A 16768-nucleotide genomic window follows, 5' to 3' on the forward strand; every position below is an offset into this window, starting at 1 on the left:
ATCTTGTCTTGATGTGTGTGGTAAAAAGAGATGGGGTAAGATTCTTAAGATTCAGTATTGTTATCTTGACTAATTCAGACTTTCACAATCATAAAGGTAAAAGTTTTGTAACAAAAATGGAGGAGTAGCTAATCTTATAGTCCAGAAACAGAGGACCCTAGGACTATCAAGGGAAAAGAGCACAAGTGGAATGTGGCATCTTATCCAGAGAAGCAGCGACACCAGAGATGGTGGCAGAGATGGGAACATGGAGACAGGGAGCAGCTGAGGACTCTAGATTCATGGAAAGAGGGACTGAGAGCCTGTGTCCAGGAGGCGGGCTTGCAGAATGTGCTCTTTGGTGGTGTTAATTATTATATATGCCTGAGTGTTTTTTGTTGTTTTTTTTGTGTTGGTTTTTGTTTTTTTTTAATTTATTTTGTTGTGGTGGTGGTTTTTATTGTGAATTATGTGACAGTTTACATGGGAGAACATTAGCTTTACATTCATCCTATCTTATTTACTTTCATTGCAATGATTACAGTCCCCTGCATGCATCATCAAACAACCAAAGGGTATACCCCCGAAGCCTACCCCTCGGCCATCAGCACACGGACCCTCTCTCTCCCTGAGTCCACAGTCCCCAGCCGCTTCATCTCTCCACATCATCGTCTCTGCCTCCATATCTGGTGTCACTGCTTCTCTGAATAAGGTCCCACACTCCACTCTTCTCCCTTGATGGTCCCTGGGCTGCAAAATCAATCACTCCCCTCCTTTTGTTACAAAACGTCTGAGTGTTTGTTTTGGTTTTGTTTTGTTTTTTTTAAAGCTAAAATGAATATAGAGAAATACTGTTAACTGATGGTACATGGTGGGGATTTTGTGTCATGTAATGAAACAAAGTATATAATTTGTTGAATGTAAAACTGACATCTGACCTGTAAACTTTCACTCAATTCACAATAAAAATTTTAAAAAAGAAAGAACATATTAAAAGCCCCCTCAAAAAAAGAAATATAACAATGTATTGTATTAGGTGGGGTCCTGATGTGATGTTGTGGGCTAATACATCAGGATGAAAAATCGTTTGAACTCCAAGGTCACAGGTTTAGGCTCACCAGCTGCTCCTTGGAAACCCTATACAGGGTCACTATGAGTCAGAATTGACTCAACAGCACTTAATAACAAAAACATTGTATTAGACAAAGTTGCTGTAAAAGTGTGAAGTGTTCAAGAGCAGAGATATCAGTTTGAGGTGTAAGGGAGCAATTGATTACACCCTGACCCAAGCCAGGGTATAATCAATTGCCTCATAAACATGTGAAGGTTGGACAATGAATAAAGACCTCTGAAGTTTAGATGTATATGAATTATAGTTTTGGTGAAGAATATTAAAATTACTATAGGCTGTAAAAGAGCAAACAAATCTGTGTTGGAAGACATACAGCTAGAATGCTCCTTAGAAGATGGTGAAACTTCATCTCTCATACTTCAGACATGTTGTTAGGAGGTACCAGACCCTAGAGAAAGACAACATCATGTTTGCTGAAGTGGAGGTTCAGTAATAAAGAAGAAGGACCTCCAACGAGACAGATTAACACAGCAGTAACGGACTCAAACATCACAGTACCGGGTATTGCTTTGTTCTTTAGTGCATGTGGTCACTGTGAGTCGGAACAGACTCAACGGCCCCTAACAACAACAACCAAATAAACGTTTGTAATATGAAACATCACATTCATGTTACATATTCTTAATTTCCAAATCCTGTAGAATTGAATACATTCATAAACTTTAAAAGGAAGAAACAGAGGCCTGGAACAAGAGAACACATTTCATAGACTTAATTTCACTGTCCTTTTTTTTTTTCTGTTCTTCTAATAGTCAGAAACTGAGGTTGGGTTCCCCCAGTTAAGACTTAAATTCTGTTGTTTGTCAGCTTTTAGTCTTTCATGCAACTCTGGAGATTGAACTGGAAACCTTTGCCAAAACATAGAAGACTTACAGTAAGAACCAGTATACAAAACAAGTGACAGTCAAGTCTGGTTCAGTGTTAACTTGAGGAATAATGGTTTAAATTTTGAATTCTGCAATAAAGTTTTGTTTTTGTTTTTTTAAATCTCTCATTATCTACCCTCCGAATGCTTCACAGACCATTTTCTTAATGAGAAAAAGAATCCTGTTCTAGCTTCACCTGATGCCCATTGAATATGCCGAAGTCTGTTCCATCTGAAACATCACTGCTGAGTTCAAAGAAGACAGACAGCATAATATCCTATTCATATAGAGAGAAATAGAATGGCATTTAATAGACTGGTTTGTAAAATGTCAGGAAACATGAATTTGCATCGTGATTATGAGTCAGAAGTGACTCGACAGCACTTAACAACAACAACTGTACTTAATTACAGACAGCTCTTCTGCAGATCACTTCCCATATTTCAACCTCAGTTTCTTCATTTAGACCTGGACTGTCCAATAGAATTTTGGATGATGGAAATGTTCTACATGTGTACTGTCCAGTACAGTAGCTATAAGCCATGTGTATCCACTGAGCACTTGAAATATGGCTACATGAATGAAGAACAGATTTTTAATTTAAAAATAACACATTAATTTAAACTTGAATAGCCACACGTGGCAACTTAAACAGAGCCGTTTAAGAAAGAAGGGGTCAATACTAAAAAGGTGCTGCAAAAGTTTTTTATCAGCACACAGCTGTCTTCTTCTGAAATAATGATATTATTCCCTAACATTTTAGGAGTTTAATGTGTAAACCCCTTTCCCTTTGTTTCTCCCAACAGATCTTGAAAACTTTAAAACAAAGACTCGAAGCACTGTGTCCGTCCGTCAAGGCCAAGGGATGGTGCTACTGTGTGGCCCCCCACCCCATGCTGGAGGTAATCACTGGTTTGCACACAGTTCACTGATGGCTGTTTTTCTTGCTGAATGTTCTCCTTCTTGACACCAACTGCTAGGGCAATGTCATGTGTAGCGATTTTCAAAGTCATTCGTGTAGAGGAAGAACCACTGTGGATAGGAAAATATCAGATTGTGTAAACGTTCCATTCTGCTGCTGTTTACGTGGCACAAGGCATCTGAGTCCATCAAAGTCAGAATCCGGTTATTTCTTAAGGCTGTACAGCTAAAGCCACTGTCATTGAATTGATCTGACTCATAGTTACCTTACAAGACAGAAGAGAACTGCTCCCTAGTAAGTCTTAACAACTTTATTGGGTTAAAAAATGACCCTCAGAATTTCTATGTGGGAATTAAAAATCAAGTCTGGGAATAGGCAATGCCAATAGCTGTAAAATCTTGTGAATATAATTGTTGCCATTAAGTGATGGTGAGTTGGTTTCAACTCACAGGGACCCTGTATAGGGTTTCCGAGGCTTTAAATCATTGTGGGAGCAGAAAGCTGCATGTTTCTTCCTTGGAGTGACTGATGTGTTTGAACCGTTGACCTTGTTTATCGCATGGAGCCACTGCGTACGCTTGAGTGTAATGATTACCACTGAAAGGTGTCATGTTGCACAAGGGGGGTTTAGTATGTTCATGGGAAAATGGGAGTTATTCGATGATGGAATTTTTCCATGAACTTTTTGAAACCCCCTCATATTTTACCATAATTAAAATAAAAACAAAGATGGTCCTGCTTCATTTAACCTGTTTTTCTTTTAAACATTTTACTGTGAAATGCATGAAGGTTTACAGAGCAGCTCACCAGCTCTGCATTCAACAAATTATACGCTTTGATTCAGCTCAATGACTGTAATCCCCTCCATGTAACAGAGTCACCCTGCTTTCTCCCTGTGGTTTTTATCTCCATTTCGCCCTCTTTCCTCACCCTTCTGAACTTTATCCTTAGGTGTTTTCCCTTTCATCTTGAATGGTTGACCATTCCATGGTGAGAATACCTTACTAGTGTTGTCTGCCCCAAATACCCATCTACTGCTTGGTTGAAAATTGGGCCATGGGGGTGAGTTCCATTCCAAATCTGAAGGGTGGTCAAGGGCCACAGTCTTGGGTTCCTCTAGTGTCTTTCTGATCAATAAGCCTGGTCTTTCTTTATAATTTTGAGTTTTGTTTTACATTGTCTCCCACTCTATCTGGGACCTTCTAATGTGATCCCTTTCAGAGCAGTTGGTTTTGGTAGCTGGGCACCATGTAGTTCTTCTGGTCTAAGATTCTTGAAAACTGATGTTCACATGTTCCATGGGACCATTGGATTGATTGATTGCAAGCATCTTCAGTTTTCATCATTCTTTTTTAAAAACATGGAGAGATCAATAATGGCACCTTACATGGTTACACATGAACTTTTTAGATCCTCGTCATTATTCACCAGAGTAGGATGTAGAACAGTGTCTTGTGGACTATGTTATATAGTTGACCATGGTGTCCCCTTAGACTATGGTCTTGAGCCCCCAGATACAGCAAGTCGTTGACTCAAGGTGTTTGGGAATGTCTAAGAAGTTTTCATCATTTTGCCTCCTGGATGCTCCAAATATTGCTGTTTGCAGCAAGTATCCTCAGCCAAACTGAGGATATTTGTGGGTATACTTCCCCTCTCCCTCCCATACCTATTCATCCTGTGTGTCTATCCATGCATCTACTCATAGATCACTCATTTCATCTTTATGTTAGTCTGAGAAGGACCAGAACCAAAAATCTCCTCTTCACCATAGAATCCAGGACCACTTAGTGAAAACTCTTAATGACTATATCATTCATTTAGAAATGAATGCATTGGCCTACAAATAACGACAACCCCAGCTAATCCTGCTTAAACATATTGGAGTCTGTGGTTCTCACAGTCTAGATTTTCAAAGACAAGCTGTATAAAGCTGACAAAAACTTCTTGAGGTGTCTTCGGGGACCCATACTTTTCTTGTATACTTCTCTGGGGTCTTTAGCATGTAATCCTAGTGTGACACTGTAGAATAAGCACTAGACTGTGAACCACAGGATAAGTGGTTCAAACCCGCCAGTTGCTCCCCCGAAACCCTATACAGAGTCACTATGAGTCAAAACTGACTCAGTAGCATACAACAATAATGGCTAATGTGGAGTCCTGGTGTGGTGCTGTAGGATAAACACTGGATTGCTAACCAAAAGGTTGGTGATTCAAACCCACCAGGTACTCCTCAGAAATCCTATACAGGGTCACTGTGGGTTGAAACCAACTTAACAGCATTTAGCAACAACAACATGGTTAAGGCATTGCATTTGCTATCCAGAAGGGAAGAAGTAAGAAGATGCGGTACTGCCTACATTTCATTGATCACTCTGAGTGGCAAGAGAGACTGAGAAATCAAGCATTTTAAAACAGATACATCATGTATCTGGAAAAAAAAAAAAAAAACTTAACTATGTCAGTAAGGAAGCATGTGGAGAGACGTTGTGCAAGTAATTATTGGCTGTGGTGGTGGCTGTGTGCCGTGGAGTCGGTTCCGACTCATAGCGACCCTGTGCAGGGTTTCCGAGGCTGTAAATCTTAATGAGAGCAGAAAACCTCTTCTTTCTCCCACAGGAACAGCCGGTAGTTTCGAACTGCTGACCCTGAGGATAGCAGCCCGTTTCATAACCACTACACTTCCAGAGCTCATTTTGACCATCATTGTTGTTGTTGTTATGTGCTGTGGAGTCGGTTCAGACTCATAGCGACCCTGTACAGGGTTCCCGACGCTAAAAATCTTAACGGGAGCAGAAAGCCTCATCTTTCTCCCACGGAACAGCTGGTAGTTTTGAACTGACCTTGAGGTTAGCAGTCCGATTCGTAACCACTACGCTACCAGAGTTTCTTAGTAGTGTCTGCTAAAATGAATAGCAATCTCTAAACTATGAAGTTATGAAGATGGCTGTCCAAAATAGGCTCAATCACGTAGAGGCTTCCTTCGTTGTTGTTAATGTTGAGTCAGTACCTGACTGGTGACACCCCATGCAAAACAGAAAGGAACACTGCTTGGTGCTGCACCATCCCCGTGGTTAGCTGCAGACTAGGCAGCTATAGGGTTTCTGAGGAGCAGCTGGTGAGCTTGAATTGTTGTATAGGGTTTCCGAGGAGCAGCTGGTGAGCTTGAATTGCCGACCTTGAGGTTCAAACCAACTTTGCAGTCCAGTGGATTAACCCAGTGATATTTATTAAGATTGTACCAAGGATTGTGACGACAAAATTGAATAGTTTGCCTCTTAGAAATTAAGAGGCAAACGTTTAGTTTTATAACTTATATCCTCATTACTAGAGTCCTGGTGTGGTGCTGTAGGATCAAGCAGTAGACCACAAGGTCACTTTGAACTTCAAGGTTGGTGGTTCAAACGTATCCATCACTCCTGTGAAACCCTATGCAGGGTCGCTATGAATCAGAACTGACTCGACGGCACTTAACAACACCAACAAATCCTCATTATTGTCTACCTTTATTTCTTTAGCTTTAAACAGGAGTTTAAAAGCCAACGTTTTTTAAAACTTAAAATAGGAAAACACCCTTTAATTTTTTGCCCTGTATTTGAAAGTTGTAACTTGTTTCTTATCTCATCTAATATCCCAGCTGGAATTTCTAGCACAGAATAACAATTAGGCAATTCAGTCAAAGGTTTGCCCTTCAAGCAAGATATCTGTAAAGGAAAAGCAGACACTTCTCCAGGTCTGAACCAAGGACATGGGATTGTTAGAAATCTGGTCTCTGGGTGATACAAACAGTTAACATGCTCAGCTGCTAACTAAAGGGTTGGAGGTTCAAGTCTCCCCAGCGGTTCCATGAAAGAAATGCCTGGTAATCTATTGCCAACAGAATCAGCCACTGGAGCCCTATAGCTAATAATTCTACTGGGGTGTCCATGAGTCAGAATCAATGTAATGGTAACTGATGTCTACTGGTCCAGTTTTTAAAGACCAGCAGAGAAAACTGGTTTGATTTCAGAGGTTTGTGTTATGAGAAATGGGTTGGTTCTGATTTTTGTTGTTGTTAAGTACCATCAAGTCATTTCTGACTCATAGTGAATTGACCCTCTAATACGTTTACAAGGAGCCACTGGAGGGTTTGATAAACAGTCCAGTGCTTATCCTACAGCATCCCATGAGGACTCCAGGAAGTGGGCTTACTCTTTATGAGTTCATTTCCCTCTAAAGGCGGTGTCAGCGGTACAGATTTGGAATCCTGGGTATGGGTTCTGGGCCTGGCTTTATTTCAGTCCTTTCTTATGTTAGGTCATTATCTTCAAGTTCTCTGTGCCTCATTCTGCTTATCTATAAAGTGAAGAAATTAAAGAAACTCTCTCTCATGTTTGTTATTTCCATCATTATGGAATTATTACTCAGGAAAGACTACCTTTTCTTTCCAATATGTTTGCATTTTTGAAGACCTGTCCTTTATGCCAGTAAACCCCTTCATAATAGAAATACACTTATTTAAATTAAGGTAGCCTTCACTCACACCCACGCTTCTCTTGATAACATGAAACCTGATCAAAATTAGAATTGAAAATTTGGCTAATTTTTTTCTGCAGGCTACTTTCATTGCATTAAACTTTCATTACATGGCAACCACTGTCAAGATGAATCTTGAATCTTGTAGGTATATTAAATTTAAGGACCAGCACTACTTCCTGATATCATGATATCTTAGGGTAAGCAAAACACATGAAGTGATGCTGTGCTGGTACACAATGAGGTTCCTGAATAGTTTCCCCTTCCCACAGAGAAGTATATTAAAAATTTCTGTAGCTATCTAGTGAAAATAGGCTCGTCTCTGCAGACAGCAATCTGAATCCCTGTTTGTTGAGCTCCGCTGACATCCCTGACATTTTTGATGGTAAAAGACAAGGAAATAAATACTCTCATCATGAGCTCTTTTAGAAGCCATATGCACAGTAGCATGGTGGGAAAAGCAGTCACAGCAAGGAGATTTGGAAGAAAATAACAAATAGGATCTTCATGATTAGAGGAGAGCATCTCAGATGTCAGATGTCCATCAGTGTGGGTCAGGGGAGTTAATAATACGAGATGAAATTCCCTCGTTTACCTGAATCCCTCTACTATAGACTGTACAGCATATATTTTCTGACTGCTTTTCCAGGCTGGGTGTACCTGGAAATTAATAACAGAATCATCGTAAGCTACTAGGCTCACTGAGCATTTTAGTCCCAACATATGGTTTCCCATTTCAATTGTAACAGATCATGCAGAGTAACAGAAATGAGTCAGCCTTTTATTATACCAGTGGGGTACTGAGTAATGGTATGAAATCCATTGTAAGGGATGCTACATGTCCTGTTTCAAAAGCTGTGCAGTGTCAGACCTTCTTAGGGTTCCACAATAAGGAGCAGCAATTAATCTATTTTGAAAAGCATTTCAGTCAGCAGGTATTTCTAGTGCTGGACCAATCCTTATGTATGTATAGCATCTTTTTCGTCACTTGATTTATATATCCTAGTTCAAATGTGATGTTGTTGCATGGATTTTACTATTAAATCTTGACACAAACACCAGTGTAGATTTCAGTGGTATAAAACACGGTGAGGGGCTTTGGTTTTCCTTGATGTTCTCCCATGTTAATAAATACAGAGGTTATTGAGGTCCAACATTTTTACCTTGTGTTCCACCAACTCCAGGATCTAGCCAGGAATTAATGATCTTTAACCAAGTTCTCATTAAATAGAAATAGAACGAAGGTAGTTTGATATCTGGAGCCCTGCTAGCGTAGTGAGTTGGTTATGAATTCGGCTCCTAACGGAAAGGTAAACAGTTTGAATTCACCAGCTGCTCCATAAGAGAAAGAGGAAGCTTTCTGCTCTCATAAAGCTTTACAGCCTCAGAAACCCTATTGTTGTGCTTAAGTGCTGTCGAGTCAATTCCAACCCATACTGACCCTGTATAGGGTTTCCAAGGAGCGACTGGTGAGCTTGAACCGCCAACCTTGTAATTCAAATGGCTTTGCAGTCTGACGCATTAGCCCACAGTGCCACATCAGGACTCCCAGAACCCCTATACATGGTCGCTATTAGTCAGAACCAACTCGATGGCCCACAGCAGCAGCATTTCAGTATGCCTCTCTCACTTTTCCTGAAATTGGCTGGTTATTCAACATGAAATGCTGAAAAATAGTTCCAAAAGGGTGTTTTTTCTTCCTACCTTTCTCTTATATGTCACCAAAATCCTGGCTACTGGTGGTGGTGGTGTCTTGTGGCATCAGTTCCAACTCATAGCGACACTGTACAGGAGTCCGGGTGTGGTGTTGTGGGTTAATGCACCAGATTGCAAAACCATTTGAACTGCAAGGTCAGTGGTTCAAGATCACCAGCTGCTCCTCAGAAACCGTATACAGGGTTGCTATGGGTCAGAATTGACTCGACAGCACTTAACAACAAGTTAAGTTTCTAAGGCTGTAAGTCTTTACAGGAGCAGAAAGTGGCATCTTTCAAACTGCTGACCTTGAGGTTAGCAACCTAATTCGTAACCACTAGCTACCAAACAAAGAGCTTATTACTGGCAGTCTGCTAAAAAGGCAGAATCTCAAGCCCCTCCCTGGGTTTCAGTAAGATCCCCATATGATTTGTATGCATATTAAAGTTGGAGAAGCTAAGACCTAGATCTGATTCTATTACCCTCTGTTGAGGTGTGTGTGTGGGACCCACAGATCAAGCTTAGGACTTCAGTTGGCTTGCGAATCTTCAATTATTACAGGTACAGATAGCCAGCCTTTTCCCAAGGATATTCTGATTTTGTAAATCCTGGGTCAGGATCTCAAACACTATTGTTTGAGGAAACTCTATTTGAAATTTGTCTACTAGCCTAATGGACCACATGAACCCTGAGACGTGCTCAGCTACCACTACCAACTGCTCTGAAAGAAATCACATTAGAAGGTCCTGGATAGAGGGGGAGAAAAATATAGAACAAAACTCAAAATCATTAAGAAAGACCAGGCTTACGGGTCCGATCGAGGCTGGTGGAACCCCTGAGGCTATGAACCTTATTACCTTTCAAGTCTAAAAATGAACCCCTCACCCCCAAGACTCAATTTTCAGTCAAACAATAGATAACTGTTTAGGGGGGACAGTAACACTAGGGTGGTGTGCACACCTTAAAATAGTCAACCACTAGAGATCAAAGTTGCAGCATTTATCTGAGGAATGAGTTCAGAAGGGTTAGGAAAGAAAGGAATGGAAACAGGAACCGTAGGGAGGAAGTGGGATAGTGATACTATATTATAGGGATTGCAATCAGTGATATAAAACAAAATGTTTATGAGCTGTGGGATTGAAAATTGATCTTTTGTTACACGTTCACCCAGTTCACAATAAAAAGTTAAAAAATAAATAGTTCATTTTGATTCTGTACCTGATATAAGATACATCCACTCTGATCACCTTTTCGCAAACCAGCTGAGATCCCACCCTGCTGAGATGGAGAGCTTTGATGGACATATCACCCAAGTCCAAAGAATGACTATTACTTATGTCACCTTCATATTTAAAATAAAAGATTTACCTTTGATTTTCTACAATGTTGATAATCAGGGAGATGATCTGGCTACTTATTAGCAGCAACAATTGGAGTCTTTTTAGGTTCCTTTGTACTTGAGCAAAGAACAAACTAACTTTTTCTCAGGCATTTATATTCAAAAGTGGCGTTTTAAATTTGGTCATCATAGTGCATTCTTATTTTTAAGTGTTTGAGTCAAGATTTAATAGTAAAATGTGTGCATCAGCACCACTTCTCTTCTAATATTATTATTAGTGAAAGTGTGGCTTACTGAAGTATAAATAAGAAAATGACCCGATTCTTATTCTGAGATTATTTCCTTTATCATGAGTTTGAGAGACACTAGCTACAACTGTCATCTTTAGATGTTTTTACACCGAATTTACAGCACTCAGTCCCATTGCCATTGTATGTAATTCACACAGCATCACACCCCAGGATCTTTTAACAGAGCATCTGCAATAGAGGTCTTGATGGCATTTATAAAGTGTTTGTTTGCATTGTAATATCTTTTTTATCCTCACAATAACCCTACAAGAAGTAAGAGCATGTGTTTTACAGATAAAGAAATCGAAGTAAAGAGGTTACACACGGTCACACTCTAATCAATGGCAAGGTCAAGACTTGTTTTGCCTAGAGTGTGTCCTCTCTTTACAGACAGACCAACAGAGTAGAAATAAGTACAGTCCTCTCTATACCTGTGATTCTTTGAGGCCCACCACATATCAATTAGATCTGATTTTATTGAGCGAGAGTATTTGGACATTTGTATTTTTTAAATTACCCAAATCCAAATCCTTTGTCATGAAGTCGATTCTGACTCAGGGCAAGCTCGTGTGTTACACAGTAGACTGCTCCATCCATAGAGTTTTCTTTGCAATAATCCTTTTGGAAGCAGACCATCAGACCTGTCCTCCGGTCACCCAGTGGATAGATTCAAATCGCCAAATATTAGGTTAATATAAAGCAAGCACAAATCATTTGTGACACAGTCATCTACAAGGAACCTAAAAATACTCCTGGTGCTGCTGATCTGTAGCCAAGGTGGAAAGCTTGTGTCTCTGTATGACAAACTCTTGCAGGTTTCAACCCAACCAAACTTCTACATTTGCAAACCTTTCCAAGGCTCCCTCATTTGGTTTGATTTTGACATGTCTATGCAGGTTAATGGAGTGCAGATGTGGCGCTGTGGGTTAATGCATCAGACCACAAAGTCGTTTGAACTGCCAGGTCGGTGGTTCAAGCTCACCAGTCGCTCCTTGGAAACCCTATACAGGGTTGCTATGGGTTGGAATTGACTCGATGGCACTTAACAACAACAACAACATGTGGGTTAATGTGCTGGATTCCAGTATCGGTTTGAACCGCAATGTTGGTCATTCAGGTTCACCAGCTGCTCCTTGGAAACCCTATATCGGATAGCTATGAGTCGGAGTCAGCTCGACAGCACTGAACAACAACAATGTAGAGATTATAATAAGAGTCCAAAAAGGAATCTATCATGCCATTCCACTGCATAGTTATTTCAACAGGAACATTTTGTGTTTCCTTGAGGACAGAGGTAAAAGCATGAAACTAGGCCACAACATTCTTGTTCTAGCTTTCATATTACTATGTAGTCTTGGACAAAGTATGTCACTTCTCTGTGCCCTATTTCCTCATATGACTTCTATTTTTACCTCCCTACTCAGCTCCTGGCATCAAGACGTCACCTTCAGTTTCAGGTTTACCCAGTCTCTCAATTTGTCCAAATTTGGCTGACAAGTCATTGGACCAAGATGAATCTTTAAAAATGCGCATGTACAGACTAATTCTCAAAGCATCCGTGATATAATCAAGCTGCAGCCTCTAAGGCCTGCTTCTCGTCTTATACCCATTCGTCTTCCAGTTTCTTTTACTGGTTCTATATAACTGGGTAGAATCCTGGTGTAGTGTGAAGGATAAGCACTGTACTTCTCACCAAAGGGTTACAGCCGCTCCTCAGAAATTGTACACATGGTTGCTATGAATTGGAACTGCCTACATGTCATTTAACAAAAACGGTATAACTGTGTTACAGAATTAGATTTTCAGGGTCTTCCTTATTTGCCTTTCTAAAACAAAGATTTGCTCCCAATCCAAATCTATCCCACTACAGTCTAAACATTCATCTTATCTCTTACTCTCATGTCTCACCCACAGTTCATCCAGCACCCAATTGACCCAGATCCAAGCCGTGAACCGTAACACACCATTGTAAGTGTTGTTGCTATTTAGAAAGTCTAATTATTTACACCCACCCATCGTATCAGACGCCCTAAGGTATCAGTTGGGCTGAATCCTCAGTGTGTTACTGATTTGGACAGCTCACTGCCTTCCTCAGGAAGCAGCGCCTATGAATCGAGCACATGGCCTCTTTTCCCTCTCATTTACGTTGTAGTATACCTCCCTTCCTTCTTCAAATCTTAGTTTCCACTGTGATTCTCAGCCAAATCCTGAGACAATATAGAACCAGACAAATTAAATTAATCTTTGTCCTGGAGACCTTTCAAACACATCACAAGGATTAAATGATCTAATAAATGTAGCACAATTGGCACTATTAAAAAATGACAAACATTTCTGATTTTATGAACTAGACTAGTTTTGATTTTTTTATTTACTTAAGTTTGGAATCAAAGGTAAGTCAAAAAAACCCAAAACTGCTTGCCTTTGCAGATCTATGATTGTTGATTACGTTCATACAACAACTTTAAGTAGGCAAATAGCTTTCAAATATATCCTTTAAAACATTCACTTGGAATTTACATCTATTATTAACATAAACTGGTCGTGCTCTGGCATTGTGGTTTTATCAATTGCTGATTCAGCCATTCTCCCAATATTTGAAAATTGCTTCTTAAAGACAGAACATGACAGTTGAGGTTAACTCCAGCAACTGCCTCCCCACAGACCTAACCCTGCGTAATCCTTTATTTTCTCATTGTCTATTTAGTGTGTACGATATGTGTCTAGGCTCCATTTAATTTCCTTACAAAAAGAAAGGCATCAAGTTGGCCTAGAAAAGAGTAAGTAGTTTTAAAAGATTGCTAAAGTAATGCTGAGGGTTTCTGTGTTTTGGGGTGTTTTTGTTTTTTTAATTGGCTAAAGGATGCTGTATATTTATGTAGCAGTAAGGAGTCCTGGTGTGACGCCATAGGAGATAAGCTCTGGACTGCTAACCAGAAGGTTAGAGGTTCAAACCCACCGACCACTATGTGGAAACCCTATACAGGGTCAGAACCAATGCGACAGCAGTAAAAAAAAGGTGAGGTTTGTAAATGGCTGTGAAACCATTTACAAACCCTGGTGTAACACTGTAGTATAAGCATTGGACCATAAGGTCAGTTTGAGTCGCAAGGTGGGTGATTAAAACCCACCAGCTGTTCCACTGAAACCCTATGCAAGGTCGCTATGAATCAGAAGTGACTTGACAGCACCTGAAAATAACAAGAACAACAAAGATGAGTTTAGTCGAGTTCTAGTGTAGCATTGTAGGCTAGGCACTGGACTGTTAAGTACCAGCTGTTCCTTGGAAACCCTATAAAGGGTCACTGTGAGTCAGAACCAACCCAGTGTCACTTAGCATCAATAGTAATGATTTAACTATCACTTTGTCATTGCCACTTTGTCGAATCTGACTTATGGAGACCTCATATGTGTAGAGTAAATACTCCCTAGGGTTTTCTAGGCTGTAAGTTTTGGAAGCATATTGCAGTCCTGTCTTCTAAGAGGCTTCTGTGTAGGTTCAAGCCGCCATCTTTTGGGATCGTTGTTAAGTGCTGTCAAGTTGCTTTCTTCTTATAGTGACCTCGTATAGGGTTTTCGAGGAGATGCTGGTGGGTTTGAACTGCTACCTTATGGTCCACAGTCCAGCTGTAATCCTATAGCACCACACCAGGAGCTTTTAACTGTCTACACAACTCAGGGACTCATTACTTACCACTTAATTCTTGTGAAAAACTATCAGAAGAATCCATTATAATAAGAGTCTGTTAAGCTCTCCTTTTCTGGCCACGATGGAAACATGGTTGGACTTGGACATGCAGATGGAAATGAAATCTTTCCACTTTCTTCATCTCATTCTGTATGTGGACAGGAATGGGGTAGGCCACATCGAGTACTGGTTGTAAAAACAATTAGCCAACATATGTAGTGAACTTAGGATCCTAAGTCTTTGTTGCTTTATCACGACTGAGGTAGATCTCCTTTGATTCCCAAGTAACTTACTTCAGACATACCTTATCTTCTCCAATAATTAAAGTCAAAGGTGTTCAGTGGGTAAAGACTAGATAAATGAGAGACTGATGATTCTGAAGAGGTTCTACTACTGACAGTAAAAGGTAAGCTCCTGACTTCCGGTACGGCAGGACAGCAAGAATAGGTAGGGACTTGCTACGGCTGAAAAACGAGTGGGATCTCACAAAGGAAACATTCATAGACCACTCCCACAGCTTTTGGACTATCATAATCTCTCCTGGGCTCACATTTTTGAGAAACCACACTAACAAGGATAAAGAAAAGCGCGTAATTTGGGACTCTTTCCTGCGGGGACCGCGGGCGCTCCCGTGACAGCGACAGCAGAGTTTGGAAGGCGGGGCCAGGGCTGGCCTATATAGAAAGTGACATTTCCCAGAAGGGCCAGAGGCAGTACAACTTCCTCCCACCCCAAGTCTCTCCGCTCGGGCTTGAGGCCCCAGTAAAAATCGGCCAGGTGCAGCTCACCCACGCACAGAGTGTGAGGAACTCTGGAGAGTGTAAGAAAGGCTGCAGCAGCTTCTTAACGTCACCCATCATCCCCCAACTGTCGCTGCAGCTAAGCCCCCTACCCCCACTCCTAGCTAGCAGTGGGATCTTACAAAGCAGGCGTTCATATACCGGTCCCATGGCTTTTGGACTATCATAATCTCTCCTGGGATCACATTTTTGAGAAACTGCACTAACAAGGATAAAGAAAAGCGAGTATTTTGAGACTCTTTCCTGCTGAGACTGCAGATCACTCCCGTGACAGCAGAGGTCAGAAGGCAGGGCCAGGGCTGACCCTTATAGAAAGTGGCATCTCCCAGAAAGGCCAGAGGCGATACAACTTCCTCCCACCCCAAGTCTCTCCTCCCTGGCTTGAGACCCCAATAAAAATCGGCCGGGTGCAGCTCACCTACGCACGGAGTGTGAGGAACTCTGAAGAGTGTAAGAAAGGCTGTGGCGGCTTCTTAACATCACCCATCATCTCCCATCTGTCCCTGCAACTAAGCCTCCTGCCCCCACTCCTAGCTAGCAGTGGGATCTCACAAAGAGAGTGTTCATATACCAGTCCCACAGCTTTTGGGCTATCATAATCTCTCCTGGGCTCACATTTTTGAAAAAACATTTTAAAAAGGATAAAGAAAAGTGAGTATTTTGGGACTTTTTCCTGCAGAGACTGCGGGTCACTCCTGAGACTGCAGAGTTTAGAAAGCAGGACCAGGGCTGGCCCGCTTGGACAGCTGCATCTCCCAGAAGGGCCAGAGGTGATATAACTTCCTCCCACCCCAAATCTTCCCTCCCTGGCTTGAGACCCCAATAAAAATCAGCTGGGTGCAGCTCACCCATGCACAGAGAGTGTGAGGAATTCTGGAGGGTGTAAGAAAGGCCCTGGCATGAGATCCCAATAAAAATCATCTGGTACAGTGCACCCACGCACTTAGAGTTCTTGTTGAATACACATCACTCCTGGAGGAGGGAACTTATCCTTCCTACGTCCCATAAGAAGAAATAGCAATCGTCGCCATATAGCTAAGCTACAACGTAATACTCCACCACTTACATGAGACCCAACAACATTTGCTACGATTTACAGATGAAAAGGGAAGACCATCTCCTGACCACATTAATAACAATAATAATAATAATAAAACAATAACCATGACCAATAAGAAACAATCAATTTTATCACAGCATGTCCAAAAACAGAAGAAAGGACCTGACGCAATTGGACTGGAGACAGACAAAGCCTTCATAGAGGAGGAGGAGCGAGTTTTGGATATGCCTGAGAGGGAATTCAGAAGAATGATATGGAAACAAATTCAAATAATCCGAAAAGGGGTCAAGGAAAAAAAAGAAGAAGTAAAAAAAATTCTCCAGGAACAATCAAATAGGATAGACACAGCATTGGAAACGATTCAAAACCTGCAAAAAGATGCCTATGTGATCAACAATGTTGTTGTTGTTGTTATGTGCCATCGAGTCGGTTCCGACCCATAGCGACCCTGTACAGGGTTTCCGAGGGTGTAAATCTTTACGGGA

General features: G+C 41.1%; 1 protein-coding gene across 2 annotated transcripts in view; it reads left to right on the forward strand.

The window, feature by feature from the left end:
- Positions 1 to 16768, forward strand: part of CNTN4 (contactin 4) — a 1030428-nt gene that overhangs the window by 530573 nt on the left and 483087 nt on the right. For both annotated transcript variants that reach the window (XM_006868663.1, XM_006868662.1), the window contains one exon: positions 2784 to 2879. In XM_006868663.1, coding sequence (XP_006868725.1) covers positions 2784 to 2879 — 96 coding nt within the window. The remainder of the gene's footprint in view (positions 1 to 2783; positions 2880 to 16768) is intronic.

Source organism: Chrysochloris asiatica, unplaced genomic scaffold (assembly GCF_000296735.1).
Source record: "Chrysochloris asiatica unplaced genomic scaffold, ChrAsi1.0 scaffold00121, whole genome shotgun sequence".
Lineage (NCBI taxonomy): Eukaryota > Metazoa > Chordata > Mammalia > Afrosoricida > Chrysochloridae > Chrysochloris > Chrysochloris asiatica.